The sequence below is a fragment of the Tympanuchus pallidicinctus genome, unplaced genomic scaffold (assembly GCF_026119805.1).
Source record: "Tympanuchus pallidicinctus isolate F22 unplaced genomic scaffold, pur_lepc_1.0 scaffold19, whole genome shotgun sequence".
Classification (NCBI taxonomy): Eukaryota; Metazoa; Chordata; class Aves; order Galliformes; family Phasianidae; genus Tympanuchus; species Tympanuchus pallidicinctus.
In genome coordinates, this window is record NW_026294710.1 from 13354525 (window position 1) to 13372935 (window position 18411).

Here is an 18411-nt window from a genome sequence, read left to right on the forward strand (position 1 = left end):
TGATTTTTCAGTTCACCAAAATCAGTGCGAGTTTATACCATTTTTTTTTTTAAGGATATCCTTTTCAACTACGAAAAATATAAGGTCTGATGTTAAAGGGTGATAAACTAATGGCTAGATCTCATTAAAATTGAGATGGATTTCACTTGTAATTCTAAGGCTGCCTAAAAAATCCCAGTTCAAGCTCTCTGGACAAGGAAGGGTGGGTGATTTTTAACCTCAACTGTGGTCTTCAGAATACATTAATATATATTCGTGTTGCAATCATACTGCAAATATTTACATTTACATACACACTGAAAAAACAATATGCCTTGCAATTTATTCTTGCTCATCTGAATATGTAAAAACTTGTGTTAAAATTAAAACTATTGCACGCAGGAATGGTAAAAATCTATCAATTCTTTTTAAAACAGCGAAAGAAAAGAGATATCCCTGACAGATTACAGAAGAGCTATCACCTTCAGCAATATTGTGATTTAAAATATTCAGAACAGAAAGAAAGCCTCTCTAATGCATGTGTTAAAGTTTCCCATGCAAAACCAAATGTATCCTTGTTTCATATTTAATTTGCAATAGGATACCCAGCAGCTGAGCTATGAGAGCTTTCCTGGCTGCTGACTAACTGCCTGCTGAGATGGGCTCCACGCATAGGTAACACTCCATTGAAGACCAAATCCTTAGAGCTACATCTCAGTTCCCTTGAAAGCTAATCTGAACACACTGGACTCGAAAGGAAATGAAAAGTGAGTTTTTCTCCCTTCCTATGGCACCAGCACTTCCTGTGTTTTAGCGATTGGTCAAGAACTATTATTTCCTCCACGCTATTCCCAATTGTGACTGTCAGACATCATTAATGTTGTCTGCATGCGAGCACAGTTTTGTTAAATACGCCAGGAACAAAAGTTCCCCATCCCCAGAAACTTGGAGAATATTAAGATTCAAATATGCTATACCTGAATGAACATGCTGCTCTAAACATTTAGAAATGCAAAGTTCATTTGCTGAGATGAGTATCCACAAAAATCTATGCAAGATAAGGGGTATTAAAATTATTCACTCTCCAATTCAGAATGGATTATTTGGCCAATCTGTTAAGCCGTACCTCTCAGACACACAGAATCAGTACCATCCTCCTCCCCTCAGGGAAAAGAGCTCATAACGTTTGAAGAAAAATATGCTTCATCCCAACTGTAAGAATACACATGAAACGCAGAGTCTTCCTTGAACACAACTCTTTGGAATGGGAAAGCAGCAGACATCAACAGCATGAATGCAGAGGGCAAACAAGTTCACCAAAGAAAATAAATTAAGTTGAATGCTGCAGATTGTAAAGTGGCCAGAATAAAGGCCATTTAAGTTATTGGGCTGTTTTAAATATATACACGCAGGCTTGAACTTAAATTTATCTCTCCATATAAAATATCACCTCTGGCAGCGTGGAGTCATCACTTATAACCATGATTGAAACATTAATCTAAACCAAGTCAGAGAAATTTGTGACTTATTGTGTTACCACCTGAAGACCCTATGTTTTCCAGCCTTGGGCTAAATACAAGCCAAATCCAGCCCTGCTCAAGTTTGACACTGCTTTTCAAAAACACAGGTATGCTACAGTAGCTTTTACTTACCTGGTCCAAACAATATGCATTTATATATAATATGCAAATAGAATCACATTTAACCCAGTCACGCAATACACAGCTGTTCAAAGCAACAAAATCCAAACTAAAGAAACCTATAAAAATGCTCTCTTGTCAAATCATCAGAAAGACATTAATGTATCTAAAGACTGCAATAAAAAAAAAAAAACAAAAACAAGAATAATTCTACGAAAAACACTCTTTACAGATTATCTTTAATTATCCATGTGTCTTGCTGTATGAACCAGGGTCACGTCTCCAGCTGCCTTCTAATTTCAACTCTCCATGTTATCCAACTGTAAATTTCTCAGGCTCTTGCAGAATGAAGTGGAGCTGCCTACACACAGAAATGAGTTATCCTTTCCTAATGACTTACCCACTCACTAATATTCCCTTTGGTGGAGAGTTGGAGAAAACAGGATCACATACTCAAAGGTGAAGACTTGAAGAAGGCACTGAAGTTAAGTGCTGTACGGTAAAGTTATAATGCTTATCTGTGTGTGGCAAAAGACAAATAATTCAAATGAGCTTTCTTAGTCATAATCTTAAAAATTAGAAGGCAGAGTTCCATGGTCTTAACCTGGACTCTACCACATACTTGTCTGCAGAAGCTTGTAATGAATCATTCACCTGATTGATGCAAGGGAGATACAGGTCCCGTAATCCACGCGTGATCTTTGTCTAGACAACGGCTTGTTCTGATGCTAAGATCAAGGTTAGGCTCAGCTAGACTTGAAAACAGCATCTAAACAAAGTACAGTGTCTACTCTTGAATAGCTTCGAGCGGGGATAGTTTCACAAGACAAAAGAAACATTTCAGACACTTCAAAAGTGTCTAAAACTGAGACGAGTTATTTTGCAAGCACCTAATCTGGAGAATAGTTATTTGGAACAATTACCAGGACAGCTCCTGAACTCCAGGTGTGAATCCAGCCCCACGTCCATGCAAATACCACAGCTGTTAATCACCAGCACAAGAATGTGGACATCACTGGGGAAACTCAGGACAGCGTTTCATAAAACCAGAGACATGTGAGGTTTTAACACCTAAACTCAACATCTTCTACTTCTATGTCCTTCCCAATACAGCACAAAATTAAGGCTTGCTTGGGTTCTGAACAGTTTCCCTGCAAGCTAGGTGCAAATACCAGGGCAGGAGGTAACAATCAGGTCTGTGGCTGTGGGACCAGCAACTAAAATAATTTTAATTTTGCTTCTCAAAGGCCACTTGTCAGTATTCACTGGCTAACATTTTCATTACATTAAAATGGTGGCGAAAGTCAAAGAAGAAAAAAAAAACCTACATTTCACAATATGAAAAATAGGAAAGGCTCCTATATGGAGAAAAAGCACTGAAAAATAATAGAAGTTATGACGTTGGCCCTTAAAATTGGAATATTACTTCTCCCTTTCAGTCTGCTTTAAACAGCAGATAAATTTTCCATTTCTCACCCTCTCCCCTAGAGTCACCAAAGTACCCTGCGTAGTAAGGGAAAGTCTGAAAGGCTTGCGAACACTAACACAAAGCTATCAGATGATAACCTAATTTGAAACTTATGCTTCCAAAGGTGCATAGGTGTCTGATGATCCAGATGAAATGAAACCCTCAAGAATAGTAGCAGTAGACAGTGCAGGAAGCAACGTGGGCTGCAAGCAAAGTCACATACTGTCAGAAAAGGGAAAAAACTGATCTGACGTGACAAGTCAAGACAAGTGACAGAAGTTTTGCTGAAAAGGGATCATTAGGAAATTAAAATCATGACAGCATTTCTGTTCAAAACACACAAGACAATAGAATCCTTTTATCATAAAGTCCCATTTTCTCCTCCAGCTTTGTTATAGCCAAACTTGCAATTTGCACATCATAATGCAATGAAAGAACCCATGACTTTCATTCCAATGCAGTGTAAACAATTCGCTGTAAAAGACTGGCTTCTAAGAAGCAACTTCTGTGTTGTGCAGTTTTTATTTTGAATCCTTAAGAAATCACTAACAACTTATAAGCTATCTAAACAGGTCCCCCCTCCCCCCCAAAAAAAAGAAAACAAAAAAAAAAACACAGAAAAATCTTCTGGCTCTGCAGGGGTGATATTTCCTTGGAGAAAAGTCATGTTAGCTGTATTTCATTTGCTGTATGCGGCAAGTAAAACTCCGATAGCTCAGGAAACTAAACAAAATGCATTTTCACAATAATGATTTTTTACTGTTAGCATTACTAACTTCTTGTTACTACTTCACAAATATTGGACTCAGCTTCTTTATAAAACTTGTTTTCTAATTTTTCTTTTTATGCAGTGAGGTTCCAGGTTGGTTTATCTGTTTTCAAGGATAGAACGTAAATGTGTAAGAAAAGACAAAATAAAGCCACAAAAATCCTCACAAGCTAAGGACGAAAATCTGTCATTTCCCCTCCAAAAACAATGCAAATGCTTTTAATTCAGCCCCTCACTTCCAGCAGCCACTCTCCTTGCAAAAACAGTTGAAGATTTTTTTTTTTCCCCGAAGACAAGAATGATTAAGGAAAGCAAGGTACTAAACCCCACAGAATTTGAAATAGTGTATGCCTCTGTCTACATAGTAGATAGATCCTAGCGATGTCATCAGGCTTCTGCCATGGTTAAAGTTTTACTGTGGTGCTTATTACATTGATTTTTTTTCCCCTCAAATGCTGCAAATTAACTGAAGCTCTTCGGTGAAAACCTATTTAGCTTCACATTTTAAGCCTATAAAAAAAATCTTCCTCGTTAAATCCTTTCTTGCAGTATTTCACTGGAAATTATGCTTTAGATTATGATACTACTGCTCAAGAAAAGGTAAAGATACAGCTGTCTTCCCAATTACAGCTTTATCAGCATGCATTCTATAAAAGAGTTATTCTGCTGTCTAATGGCAAAATTTAAACCAGGCACATTTTCTGTATACTTTTTGTTCCCGTCTCCTATTTTCCTTTTTCTTTGAAACCTGCCTCTCCTATTGGCTCTTTCCCAACGCCTTTCTCCTGCCTGCATCTCAAGCTTGGCTGCCTTTCTCATTTTGGCTGTTTTTTTTTCCTGTTGCTTCTTCCTTGCTATCCTGATGCATACATGAAGGCTCATTCACACAAAAGCAATCAGCGTCTAACACTTCGCACAGCACCTGGCCGGCTAAAGGAAGCTTGCAAATGCTCAGCAGCCAGGAGCAAAGCGCTCACAGCCTAGCAAGGGGTTTAACTATTCAAACTGGTTGACTACACAGTACCTGTTTGTTGATGGGTGGTGGTTTCCTAGCCAAATATACTGGAAAAGCTCTGCTGAAAAGATCACTGCTGCTTTTAAACCACCAGTGCAGCTGTTAGAACAGAGAAGAGTTAGTCTGTGCAATTAAAGTAGATTGGGGAAAGGCAGAAAGGCTTAAAAACAGCAACAGCGAGACCTGTGTTATCAAAATGGCGAAGTTGATATCCCTGTATTCTTTTTAAAGCCCATTGCATGCTAATTTAGAAAGAGGTATTGCCTTTGTTTAACCCTTGAAGAAACCAGAGACTGAAATTAGGCTGTTCTGAGATCCTTGCTACATTCAGTTCTGGACCACAGCCAAAAAAAAGCACTGCAAGACTGAGGGGCCAGTGACAGTTTTAAAATCTCATATATCCAGCCACCAGAGCTACACACTAATGCTTTATGCCACTGTGATGCTTAATGCTTACACAGTTACAGGTATAGCACCAGGAGGTCCCAGACATCAGATGCAAAAATGTTAATTTTCATCACCAACTTTGCTTCATCCCACTCGTTCTCATCAATTCAAAGGGGATTTTTACCAACCAACGTTATGTGAACAACTGGAGATGTTCTGTAATCGGACAGCCAGGTTTCAATGCTACCAGGTGGCTGCAAGCACTAGGCTCTGGTGGGTAATGGGTTCCAATATCACATCAACAGCAAAGAGGGGGAAAAAGCAGGACTGTTAAGGAGATCAACAATTTTATGCTTTGATCTGCCGGGGAAAGAAAATGCTTTGACAGAAAAGGTTATAAATAAATCTGAATTTGTACATTGTGCCAAGAACTGGTCCTGATTCCAATGACCAGAAATACAATGCCAGTGCACGTTATCAAGAATGAAAGACCACAAAACATAATTCCCAGTACAAATTACATTTGTTTCCAAATGATCTCCAAGGAAAAGGAGTTGAACCTCTATGAGTGGGAAGCAAAGAGATATGAAGCAGATGACAGAAAAAGAAAGCAAGGATTAAAAAGATTGTTTAACTCCCTAGAAACCACCCACTTCTCCCTGAAAAACACCTCAAACATTGGGAAGAGACTCCTGTTCCTTCCCTCATATCCTTCTGATATACCCCAATACAATCACAAGGCAAGAGAGGAATTAAGGTCTAATGTGAATTATCACAAGCACAAAAGCAACGTGTTCTCTTTAGCCTCCCAGCCACAGAAGCAGGGAAGGACAAACCCAGAAAGATGAGAAAGTGGTTATTTAAAGAAATATATATTATTATAAATCCGGCAATGCATCAAATACAGGTAGAAATTGTTTCCAGGAAGCTTAAAATTAAGGTTACCATTGCACATGTAGCAGATACACTTGGCTTTGTTTAGTTAACGGAGAATGATATGTGTTCTGAGAACGTCAGGAGCCAGGGCTTCACACAGTATCACAGAATAAATGTAATAATGATTATTATTAGCTATGGAAAAGTAGCTGGGCTTTCTCAATTGGCCTAGTTTCAACTCAGTACTGTTTTGCTTCAAATGAAATCAATAAATTCTATGAAGTTGATGTATTATTGCAAAACTATGTTCTTCTACATTAAAGAGCAAGAAATAAAGCATGACCATCATGTTTTGCAACTAATTTATTTTTTTCTCCTTCTTTAATCTGTCTTACAAGTTTACCATGACATTTTACTGACAACAGTGCTAAAATAACTCCAAAAAACACAAAAAGGAGACTAATTAAAAATAGGGAGACAGTGAACATCGTGATACATTGGCATAAAATTATTCCTTCAGCGGCCTTTGTAAAAATACTGCTAAAAACCAGCATTTGCTATGGCAATACTGAATCAGATTGTTTTACAAAACATGTAATTTCATATGCAGATCCTTGCAGTGCCAGCTTTCGGATGAGCACCAGATCATTTACTTAGTGCAACCTACTGAAATGAGGCACTTCCAGTTTTAGTCAAGAAAGTGCTAGGTGCTTTCTTGGAACAGAACTCCTAGCCATGAACTGATACAAATTACAGATGGTGCTGTCATCCCCTTCCCCCTCAACTTCAGAAATCATTCAGAGCGCTGTTTCAGCATTTCTCACTATTAAGTGTATATATGAAGGAAAAGGTTTTGCTCAGGCTGGACAGAACTTTGCCAAAAACTCGATAACAGCACAGTGATAACTCAGATATCTTAAAAACTGCTGGGTAGACTGTGTACTGCAAATACGAAAGCACCAGTTCTAGAGGAGTGGAAATCAGCAGCCAGCAAACACACATGGAGCGTTGAGAAGGAGGTTAGCAGCACCTACTGGTCACGGTGAATACTGAACGCTGACTTTTATCTCAATGAACAATTAAAAAAAAATCTTTTTACTGCTCAAGCACTGATCTGGAATTACCTATGAAGTCACGTTGAACTAGAGATAATACTTTTAATTGGATCAGCTGATAAAATTAAAAGATACCACTTCACCTAATAAACTTTTATTCCTTCCTTCAGACCATCAGTCACATCACTGTTAACTGTATCAGCACCAGAAATATCTCAATCATTAGCAGTAAGTAAATATTCATCGAATGAGCTGAGCTCAAGGCTTTAGTACCAAATGGGACGTAGCTATTTTTCCTATTTTATGGGACTGAAAGATTCACATTGCACATCACAACACACACGAAGCCTTCCTTTGTTACTGGCTAATTATTACACATTCAAAGCAAGTCAAGTATTGTGAACTGCCTAACATCAGCCATCAGTTTTGTTTAACCTACAAAGATCTGCAAACTATTAAAAGTTTTTGCAACTTTTCAGAATTTCTACAATGCATCTCTCAAACCTGCAAAAGTAAACCTTCTTCTTCCAGTGCAACAAAACACCTACGGCAGTCTCTTGATCTACCTTCTCCCCTTAAAGAAAAAAATAAAACCCGAACAAAAGCACATCGAGCACAAAATTACAAATAGTATTTTCAGCAAACATTTCCTCAAGATTAAAATGTTCTCAATTCTAAGTATTTTAACTCAGCTATAAAAAAACCCTATATTCAGTTGTCATATTTAGTGCTCGCTTTAAATTGCTATTTTAAAAAAGTATTCTTTTTTGTGAAGTTGTGTCTATGGGTCCTCTGATACACTAGCCTCAGGCGTTAGAAGTTTTCCTGGTTCTCATCCAACTTTGGAAATAATATCTTCTTGCTTCGGGTGTTAAAAGGATTCATACATTATTTATAAGGACTGCTAAAATCTAACTCCTGGATCTAACTCGCAAGAGAGAGAGTATAAAAAGTTACATACAAGAAAAAAAGTACAACTGTCCTCGTTTCAATTTTTACTCCCTTTTCACAAGTCACGTAGAGCCAGACTGAGTCTGTAATTCTCTCACCTCTCCCTCCCCTACGTTCTGATATTCTTCTACAGATGCTTTGAGCTCTTTAGGATTTGATCTTTCCTGCGTGTTTTTCAAGTTTGATTTTCCAAGTAAAAAAACCCAAAAGGCAGTGCTGTCGGGGAGCCTGTTACACATCAAAGGAGTGGGACTGCTCTGACAGAACGGTGTTTGTTTACCTCCTGAAAAAAATCAGACTCGAGAGTATCAAGAAAGTAGCCAAACAGCACAGCCAAAATCCCTTTTCACTTTCCAGAGTCGTCTTCTATGCCTTCCTCTTATTGATGCTGCTCTAATATCCATACACATTATTTACATTTTGCCTTTTCTTTCCAGCTCAAGAGTTCATTGCTAGGTTTTGAACGATACTTTCAACAACCTTCATAAGGAAGAGCTACCAGTATCTTCTTATCAATTGAAGAAAATGTTTCTGCACTGAACGCTTTCACTTCCCGGGTAATATGAAGGTAAGAGATTTTATAGACCAAAAGCACTTCAGTAACTACTTACTCTGTGCAATTAAAGACAATAGAGAAGTCAAGTCTACAAAGTGTCAGGAAACACTTGCCACCTTGAGCAAGTCTTCCAGTTGTTACTGGAAATAGAACATTTTTCTGGACAACTGCACACACTGCAAGCACTGTATCTGACATTCATTCACAAGCAGATAGCTGTTTCCAACTGCAGTTTCTCTTAAACTGAAGCACACAGAAACGCTACCTGAATACCCTATAAGAAAGACTGAAGATATACTTACTACTATACTTTCTAATCATTGAAAAATCGCCCCATCCAACGTTTATAGCAGCACAGTAATGGATTTCACCTTACTGGGAAGGTAACATCATTTATTCGTTGTTACACTAGGCAGAATTTCTGTACGTATTTCAGCCTTTGAGATCTAACTTCTTCAAAAAGAAAGAGACAACAGAGCACGATTCTGTCCTCTCCAAAATTTTAAATGAAATAAATATCTGGGGAATTGTGTTATTTTGTTTCACTCTTTCAGGGAAGTATAATCCTCTTTGTCTGGCATTTTTGCAAACCACAAACTTATTCGTGTTTTTTTCCTCCCAAAGCATACACGCAGGACGTTCACTGTTTGAAGAGAAATTTAGATGAGGTTACATTTCTTAAACATTTACCTTATTAGCTAGCAATCAAATTTCATGTAGCTAAAAGAAAAAAAAGGAAAACAACAATCTTCCCTTTTTCAATGCCATTGTTAAAACCATTGGGTTAACTGCAGCTTGCTGCATTTCTACAGTTGGTTTCACTGTTCAGCAAGCCTCAGCCCCTGCCTCTGTGCAACTTTCATACAGGAAAGGAGAGCACTTGGAATAGCAATGATAAAATACCAGAAATGCCAGCCAATGTCAGTAAAGAAAATTAGAAGCAAGCACTGTGCCTTTAAACAGATCTTATTTTAAATCAGACTAGAAGATGACTTCAGGTTGGCTTTTTTCATTTTTTTTTTTTTTTTTTCCTTTTTCTTCTTTTTTTTTTTCCCTGTTCCATTTGCTCAGCAGAAGTACCCAGTGCCAGGTGCTGAGAATGCTGTGCCAGACTCACTACCCCTCCTTCTTCTGCCTTTACCAAATTTACAACCTCTTGCACAACGTACAGCAGAGGGAGGCTTTCACATACGAGGTACAGTAAAGAATATTTCTTGTCATCCTAGAACTTAAGCATGTTATAAAAATGTGTGTTGACGTAGCACATTTTGATACCAGATCATCTCTGAAGCAAGTAAATAATAGTGAAAAACTAGCTTCTGCCACAGCACTGTCACCCGTTTTGACACCATGTTTTAATATCACCTTTGCCTGTGTAATTTGCAGTGACTACACAGCACAAGGATGTACACAAATATGCAAACATGCGAGGACCAAAACTGAAAACAAAATGATTAATTTCGCACCTTCTTGAGAAGAAACAATAGGTGGCAGATAGTCTGGGATGTATTCTTTCCTTTCTTCTGCATCTTTACTCCCAGGTTGAGGAAACTGTAGGACATTGTTCTTGCTGACGGGAAATGAAGGGATTTGATGTGCGAAAGTCACAGGTTCAATATTGTGTATATAATCTTCTAGTTCATGTAGATTAACCCCCATGAGCTTAAAGGCATCCCCTACGTCATCCAAAATTGGATCTGTGCGGCCATCTGTAACAAAACAACAACATAACAATGACATTTTTTCAAAAATCCAGGTAAAAAAAAACAATTATCCTGCAGAGATTACAGTTTGCCTACTCTCAGTACCAGTAATGGAGATTAATGATCCACAGCTCTGTCAGGTTTATCACTCACTGAGCTACAAAAAAGTTCTAAGTTAAGAACATATTTCTGTTAAAAAATGTTTTATTTCAATCCCTACCATTTTAAAGAACTGTATGTCAACAGCACAGCAAGGAAAACCGAGGAAGGCTAACAGGCAGCTGTCCCTGGCAACAGAAAATTAACAACACGCACCACCCAAAGCACACCGATTTCATAAAATACATTAAAATAAGCTACACAAGCCCTCAAAATGCTCAAAGTGTCCCTTTACCAGCACATAACCGACTAGAGATTATTTTTCAATTTAGAAAATTAATAATTCTATTTGTTGAATGAAACTAGTTCATAGGGAACAAAAAAAGAAGATATCTTGTGTATCTCTTGATAACAAAAATTCTTTACTAGTATCTTTCCATCAGATGGAAGCTACAGGCTTCATAAGCTATGAGTCACTATACCTACCAGCTAGATATACCTCCTGGATGAAACACAGTAATATCAACAGTGTTCTGATGATGAGGGAATATTCTAGTCTAGATTTTAGGGACCAATTTCCTATGGCGCAATTCAAGTTAAACTCTGCAGCAAAAACCTTCTTTTTCTTAAAAAAAGTACCATGAAGCCTTACTGGCCAAGCAGTCAGAACCTTGCTTTTACACATTCCCCAGAAGAAGACAGTCTAAGAGACTAGGAACTTCATTCTACACATGTAACTGGGGACAGAGATGTAAATTATACAGCACAAAAGTCCTCCAAGTGCCTCAGTTTCCCTAAGCAGATCAGTTCCTCCAAACACCTCCAGAGGGAGAATGGGGCACCTGGCTTCAGACCTACAGCACTGCTTTGAGTCTCCTAACTCATCATCATTATCAAACAGATGCCTTAAACTACATCTATTTTTCTCGTTACTCTATAAAATTATACCACATCATTAACACTATGGCTTATGAAGATATTATAACCCTAAATGATAAGATGCAATTTGGTTGCTAAAGTAATAACACAAAATCAGCCCAGGCTTACAGAAGGAACACAATCACTATTCTGAACTCAGAATCAGAAGGCTCAGCTCTAGAGAATTGGGTCGGGGCAGGGGGGTGGAAAGGATGCTCTTTTGTTCTTTCTCTGAACCTAATCTCCTCTTGATTTATCTTGAATCCAAAGCAGCCGAGCGGGCTGGTTCTCACATCACTGGATGAATTCAAACCCCCAGCCAACTTCTGCCTCCAGGTACGTTTAGGAAATAAGAATTTTGTTCTAGAATTTCTCTTCTCAGTCTTGCGGTGAAGATAAGAGTAATACTCAGATCGTGGCTTTGATTCTCAGCTCTGTAACACAGGCCTCTTGTGTGACTATGGGCAAGGTGCTTGTGTTTTAATTCTCTTGCCTCTTTTGTCTGTATTGAGTGTGAACTCCGTGCGATGAGAACCATCTCTTACTTTGTGTTCGTACAATATTTAGTACAAGTACCAATTATTTCCCCTGCAGACTCCAGGGACAGATAAATCCAGAGGCTTACACAAATGTAATTAAGAGCATCACAATTCTAGGGCAGTTTTGAGATCCCTATAGTTATTGTGCATTTGATAGAAGTGTTTTACCATTAAAAAATTGAACTTAGTTGACGCAGACAAGAAATTTTGTATGTCATTTTTAGTCACTCTGCACACCATGCAATGCAATACCTTTGAACTTACTGAACCACTTGTTAGGGTCAAGCTACACAGCTAATTCAAGTGCAAAGCCTGAAGAAAACTCTTTAACAAGCCCCAAAGCAGAGCATATTTATTCCCTGGATGCTCTTGAAATTCCTGACTGTGCTGTGCTCAGAGATGACCCATGGGGAGCCTCAGCTCTCATTCCCAAAGCAGACATCACCCAGACTCAAAACCGTACCAACAGATAAGGACACACTGTGCTTAACAAAGATTTGTGTTGGAAGGGACCTTTCATATCATCTAGCTCCAACCCCCTGCTGTAGGCAGGGATACCTCTCTCTAGACCAGGTTGCTCAAAGCCCCATCCAGCTTGGTCTTGAACACTTCCAGAGATGAGGCATCCACAACCTTGCTGGGCAACCTGTTCTAGTGTCTCACCACCCTCACAGTAAACAGTTTCTTCCTGATATTTAGTCTAAATCGACCCTTTTCCAGTTGAAAACCATTTGCCCTTGTCCTGCCTCTACATGCGCTCATAATCCCTCCTCAGCTTTCCTGTAGGCCCCTTCAGGTACTGGAAGGCCAGTACGTTCACACTGCCTCGGAAGGAAAAACGAAACACACAGCCAGGTTCCCAAGACTGCAAGACACACATCTGTCCCATTCCTGCGGCTGAACAAGGGTCTTTGGAGAGCCCTGCTCCATGAGAGCCTCTTGTCACCTCTACTGACATGCTTAGGCTGTTTTAGACCAGTTTATCTATGCAATAGGAAAAAGTCTTCTTGTGCTGCAGCTCCTGAAGATGTACTGATATCAGAAGCAAGTGAGAAATGCTAAAAAGGGTTTCTTCCTACAAGTGGTTATTGAGAGTATGTGGTAGAGAAGCAATCAGCTATGATGTGAAATGTTTTACGGAGTGAAAATATACCGAATGTTTAAGGTATGTAAATATTTAAGCAATTATGGCATTAAAAAGCAAGCTTAGAAGATGAGCATAATAGATAAACTTAGCTTTTCATTACGAAAAAAAATAAATACAAGGATTATTTTTCCATATCTCTGACCCAAAGAGTTGATGACAAGTCATTGGGCTTGTTCAGAAGTGAAGACTCTGGAACACGTCATTGGGACCTCTCAGTACTCAGAGGGAGCTCACAAGGAGGAGGAGGACCAAGTTTTTTATACAATCTAATTGTGATGACTTTAAACTAAGAAACAGGTAGATTTAGATTAGATGTTAGGAAGAAATTCTTTACTCAGGATGGTGAGGCACCAGCACAGCTGCCCAGAGAAGCTGTAGGTGCTACATCCCTGGAGGTGCTCAGGGCCAGGCTGGATGGTGCCCTGGGCAGCCTGAGCTGGTAGCAGGGCAACCATCCCATGGCAAGGGTTGGAATTGGAGGGGCTTTGAATTCTCTTCCAACTTAAGGCATTCTATGATAAAACTGACTGAAAACTCAAAGCGTTTAAAAGCTGCAACCGTCACAGTGATGAAAGCACTGATCAGTTCACCTTTTCTAGAAACACCACCTCAGTGAGAAAAGCAAGCAAAAAAAAATATTTTGGTTTCAAAACACTTATTAACTAAAAATACAGCAAAAAATGCTTTAAATGCAATTTCAGGTGATTTATCAAAATTTGAAAAAAACTTGAGCTTGTGCCTTTATACTTCTAATAGTTTAACATTTCTCTTCCCTATCTTGTTCAATAGAAATTCACTTAAACAGCAGAAGCCAGACACATTAAAGAGAATGCTGACAAACATGCAACTCTCCTGGTGTTTCACAAGAAAAATAAAAGTAATAATTTTACGTATACTGAACTTATTTTGATATTCTTCAGGTATCTGTGCTACCCTCTGTTTAAAAATTCATATGCTGGCACCTTCCAGTAAAATAAGTAATCCAATGTTGCACAGCAAGTGCCAAATTGCAGCTGTGGAGGTCTTGGGTTCCAGTCTCACGCTGCTGCCTGTATCACAACACTTCAAAAAAATATCACAGAATCATAGAATTGCTTGAGTCAGAAGGGGCCTCTAAAGGTCACCAAGTCCAACCTTTGTGCAATGATCAGGGACACCTAGAGCTCAGTCAGGTGCTCAGAGTCCTGCCTGACCTTGGATGCGTCCAGGACACACGTTCTCTCGGATTGGGAAGAGACGCAAGACAGCTGAATGCTTCATAAAGCAAGTTACAACTCTCCTGCTGATCTCAAACCAGTGGAGAATATTTCTCCTCACAAGCTGTAAGTTATACTATCTCCTTGAAAGGCAATGATGCTCTAAAATTGATAGAGCTATGGTAACCAGTAGAGCTAAATTAAGTCCCAAACTCCTTTATCACAAAGCTGCAGAAATGGCCACGCACCTTGTTGTGTAAGCGAGTAAAGAGGAACCTGCATGCAGAAGTGGATTAAAAACAAAAGAAAAACAAAAAACCAACAAGTGTCCAGTGAGAAGCTGTCCAGAGTCCAACTGCTGCTCCACGTCACCAGCTGACAAATATTCACATTATCCAAAGAGACTGCAGAGCTGGGGAATGTCACTGGGAGAAACTCTCATTCTCTCCTTAAATTTCATTGCCTGCTGCACGAACAACCTTTGTCAGTCCTCCCACATCCTTCAACTCCCCTGTCCATGGCCCAAAGACCATAGGAGTCAGTGAAAAATTAACAAGTACAGAACAGAAAGCTTCTGTTTTCATGCCTTTTTTTTTTTTTTAAGCAGGGTGCAACTGCAGCTCTGAAAGAAATACACTGAGAAAAAATACTGAGTTACTTCTATGCAACGTGTGCAACCTATTATAAATAGCTCAGCATTCACCCTCATGTTTGTAGAGAAGAATTTTCAAGCAGTAAATTATCTGGTCTAGCTCCTCAGCTCTGTCATAGATTCCCTGTGCTCCAGTAAGTCACACAGCCCTACCATGCACTGAATATGTGCACCTGCATCGAGGAGTAACTCCAGAGTAACTCAAGTACACAACGCATTACTTTCATCCAGCAGCCACAGGGACAGCTGGAAGCATGCACAGTGTGTATACACGTATGCCTTATTTGAGTGCACTTCATTAGGAAAAAAAGGCCCCTGTTAACATCTTCTTGCTATTTCTGCTCAGTCTGCTCCTTTTCCTGGTAAGTTTACAAACACTGAGCAAAAAAATCAAGTTGCCTTTCTTTATTGCTAGCCAGCAAGAAGTTAATTGGTTTAAAACCATCAAAACTCAGGGTTATGTGGCATCAAGAGGTACGCCTATTGGAACAAAAGTCACAGAATGTAACAGGCCTTGAATAGATGCTGGCCAGAGCATACAGAAAATCAGTGCAGGGAATTAGCTCATTTAAACTGAGCTTCCAATCCTAATGCTATAGAGATCACTATTATATACTGATAAGAGTGAAGTTTCAAAAAGTAAAATAAAAATCTACAGTGCAATTTGGGTTGATTCCAGGTTCATTCTCCCCATGGAGGAAAACGCCGGCTCACTGTCAGCATCCCCAAACTCACTTCTGCATCTTGTAAAGCCTTGAGAAACGTGAGTGCAAAGACACAGCACACTATGGGCAGCTCTCCCCTAAAACAACAAAAATATAGACATCTTGGCCTTCAGAAACAGCACGATGCCACTTGTTTTGTAGTTCCAGTACCTTAATTACATACTCCAACACTGGTTTTCAAACATTTCAGCACAAAAACATGTGTGAAGCATACTGCATACCAAATAGATTTCCTCTCATGAGCTTTCCACAAACACATACAGCATAACACGGTTTACTTCAACAAACCAACCCTCACTTTCTCCCCTGTAAGTTCACCCTCTCCTCCACCCCAACACAGCATTCTGAAGCATTTCATAGCATCAAACACATCTCAAGTCCGCTTTGCGAATTGTTTTGTCTTCTATTCACTCCCATCAAATACAGCTACTGCAAATGAAACAAAGAAACAACAGCAGAAAAGTAATGAAAATCGTGAATGTGGCTCTCCTAATGGGATGTAACAGCTGGAACAAAGATCTAACACAGCTGGGAAAGCCATCATTTTCTTTTGCAACTGAGAAAATATGTGAACGGCGATGACATGCTTTTCAAAGCAATACCACAGTGCCTCAGTTACGTCAGAGTAAATCCACTCAGTTTTGAATACAAAGATTATGTCCCTCCAGCTGACAGCCCTGCTAACTCAACCCCAACTGGTCGGACTGTGAGATAACATGCTGACAATGAAGATGCTACAATTGAAATTTAATTAATTCTACTTATGCAAAACCATGGTGAAATTCAACTCATTAATCCAGAGCTGGGTTTGTACAGCTTCTTATTTTAGGTGCAAAAGGAAACTGTTCTGAAAAATCAGGGGGACACCAGCTGAGCATTGAGGTGCCTTTTCACAAACCTTTTAGAGTAATAAATACAGGTATCATTTTAAGAGAGGTAAATAAGGAAATACCATATTGCTGACATGGAAACAGCATATTCCCTTTCTCCATTGAAGAAAAAAGCAAAAAACAAAACAGAGCAGAACTATGATATCTCTTCCTTCTCCACTCACAGAAAATAAAAAAATATTTTCTCTCTGCCCCTTTTTAGGGCACCTGAAGTACAGAGGGGTATCTCATTTCTAACTCCCACTGTGTACTTCCAATCCCTTCAGCAAGGAAAGACACAAGCTGTATGCTCACCACACGTCTGCATCTCTTCCTCCCAGACCTACAAACACTGAGTACCTGTGGCAGTGTTAGCCAAGCCTGAAAGGCAGGGCTGGGTATCACTTCTCTTCAGATCACTGCAGGATCCTGGGGATCACTGATGCAATAAGAACTTCTGCCCCTTCGGAAGATGGCGGGACCACAAGCACAGCATTTTCAGGCCAAGTCTGCTCCTCTCCTCACAAAGCTGAGCCTCATCTTGTGAGGGTATTTTCTGTCTCCCAGTCTGCAAATATACTTGGGACTGCTCCGACCCAAATGCAACACTTTGTGCTTGGTCCTGTTGAATCTTCTCACCTACCTACTTTTAGAGCCTGTTCACATCCCTTTGGATGGCATTTCTCCCTTCTCTGCTGTCAACTGCACCGCTCAGCTTGGTGTCACCTGCAAACTTGCTGAAGATGTGCTTGTGTCACCCTCATTTTGTGGTTCTTACATCCCCATAAGTTAAGCAGAAGTGCCAGTACAGTGTTCAGTTCACAGAGACCAGATCAGAGTTGCCACCTGTCATCCTTCCCACACATCCCCTCCTCCAAAGCAGTGCAGCAACCCCAGCCCTGCTCTTAGGGCTCCATAGCTCTGAGACACCTCAGCAAGCCCTCCCACACCCATCAGGACACTGTCACTCTCTGCTTCACGCTCATACCCTGAAGCACAGGCAGCCTTCCTGCCCTGTTCTCATTCCCTGTCACACACCTTGCAGACCCTCCAGCACTCCCAAGCTCTGCAGGGCTATCTGCCTCCCTATAAACATTCTCTGTGGGCTCTGCAGGGACCCAGTCAGCCCCAAGTAACTCACAGCGTCATCCTCTATCCACTACCAGGGCAATATTTGTTGCCCTCTTTCTCAATCGTCCCCACACAGACATATTGCTTTATGCTCACACAGACTCCTGAAGCTCCTTTCTCTCTCCCCCCACTCACACAGATCCCTGTGCTCTCTTTGCATATGCATCCTCTCCCCAAAACCAAAACCCCTATATCCTCTCCTGTACACACACACACACCAACCCTACACAATGCAGACAGAGAAAGGGAGGCAGCAGACCCATCTCCTCGCTACTTCAAAGCTTAATTACCCCTACATCTACAGTTCTGTAGTCCCAACTCCTTGCCCATCTCCCACTAGCCCACAGCCTGACTTCTTCCATCCCCTCACCTCTCACTCAGTTGCCCAAAGACCAACTCCCCAGACACTCAACATGCAGAAGTACCTCACAGGACATCCACCTACGCCCTCAAATTATTGCTTCTATACTCATAGCTCCCAATACTGCCCTACAGCATTACTCTCCATATCCCACAGCACTGTCCCACAGCCTCCAAACACAGAGTTGCCCTTCCTGTGACCCTAAAGTACTTCTACTAGCCCTATGGATCCATCACTCTCCTACAGCTTCCCATCCCCCAACCCCCAGCACTGCCCTACAGCCTCCAACCCCACAGCCATCCTTTCTATGCCCCAAAGTACTGTTCCTAGCCCAGCAGTCCCCCAACACTGCCCTATAACCTCTCACCCCACAGC

The 18411-nt window shown here is 40.2% G+C and overlaps 1 protein-coding gene across 1 annotated transcript in view; it reads right to left on the bottom strand.

Moving 5' to 3' along the window:
* TAF3 (TATA-box binding protein associated factor 3) overlaps positions 1 to 18411 on the bottom strand; it is a 113505-nt gene that overhangs the window by 92860 nt on the left and 2234 nt on the right. Inside the window, exon 2 of the mRNA XM_052680969.1 lies at positions 10163 to 10405. Within this exon, the coding sequence (XP_052536929.1) occupies positions 10163 to 10405 (243 nt within the window). The remainder of the gene's footprint in view (positions 1 to 10162; positions 10406 to 18411) is intronic.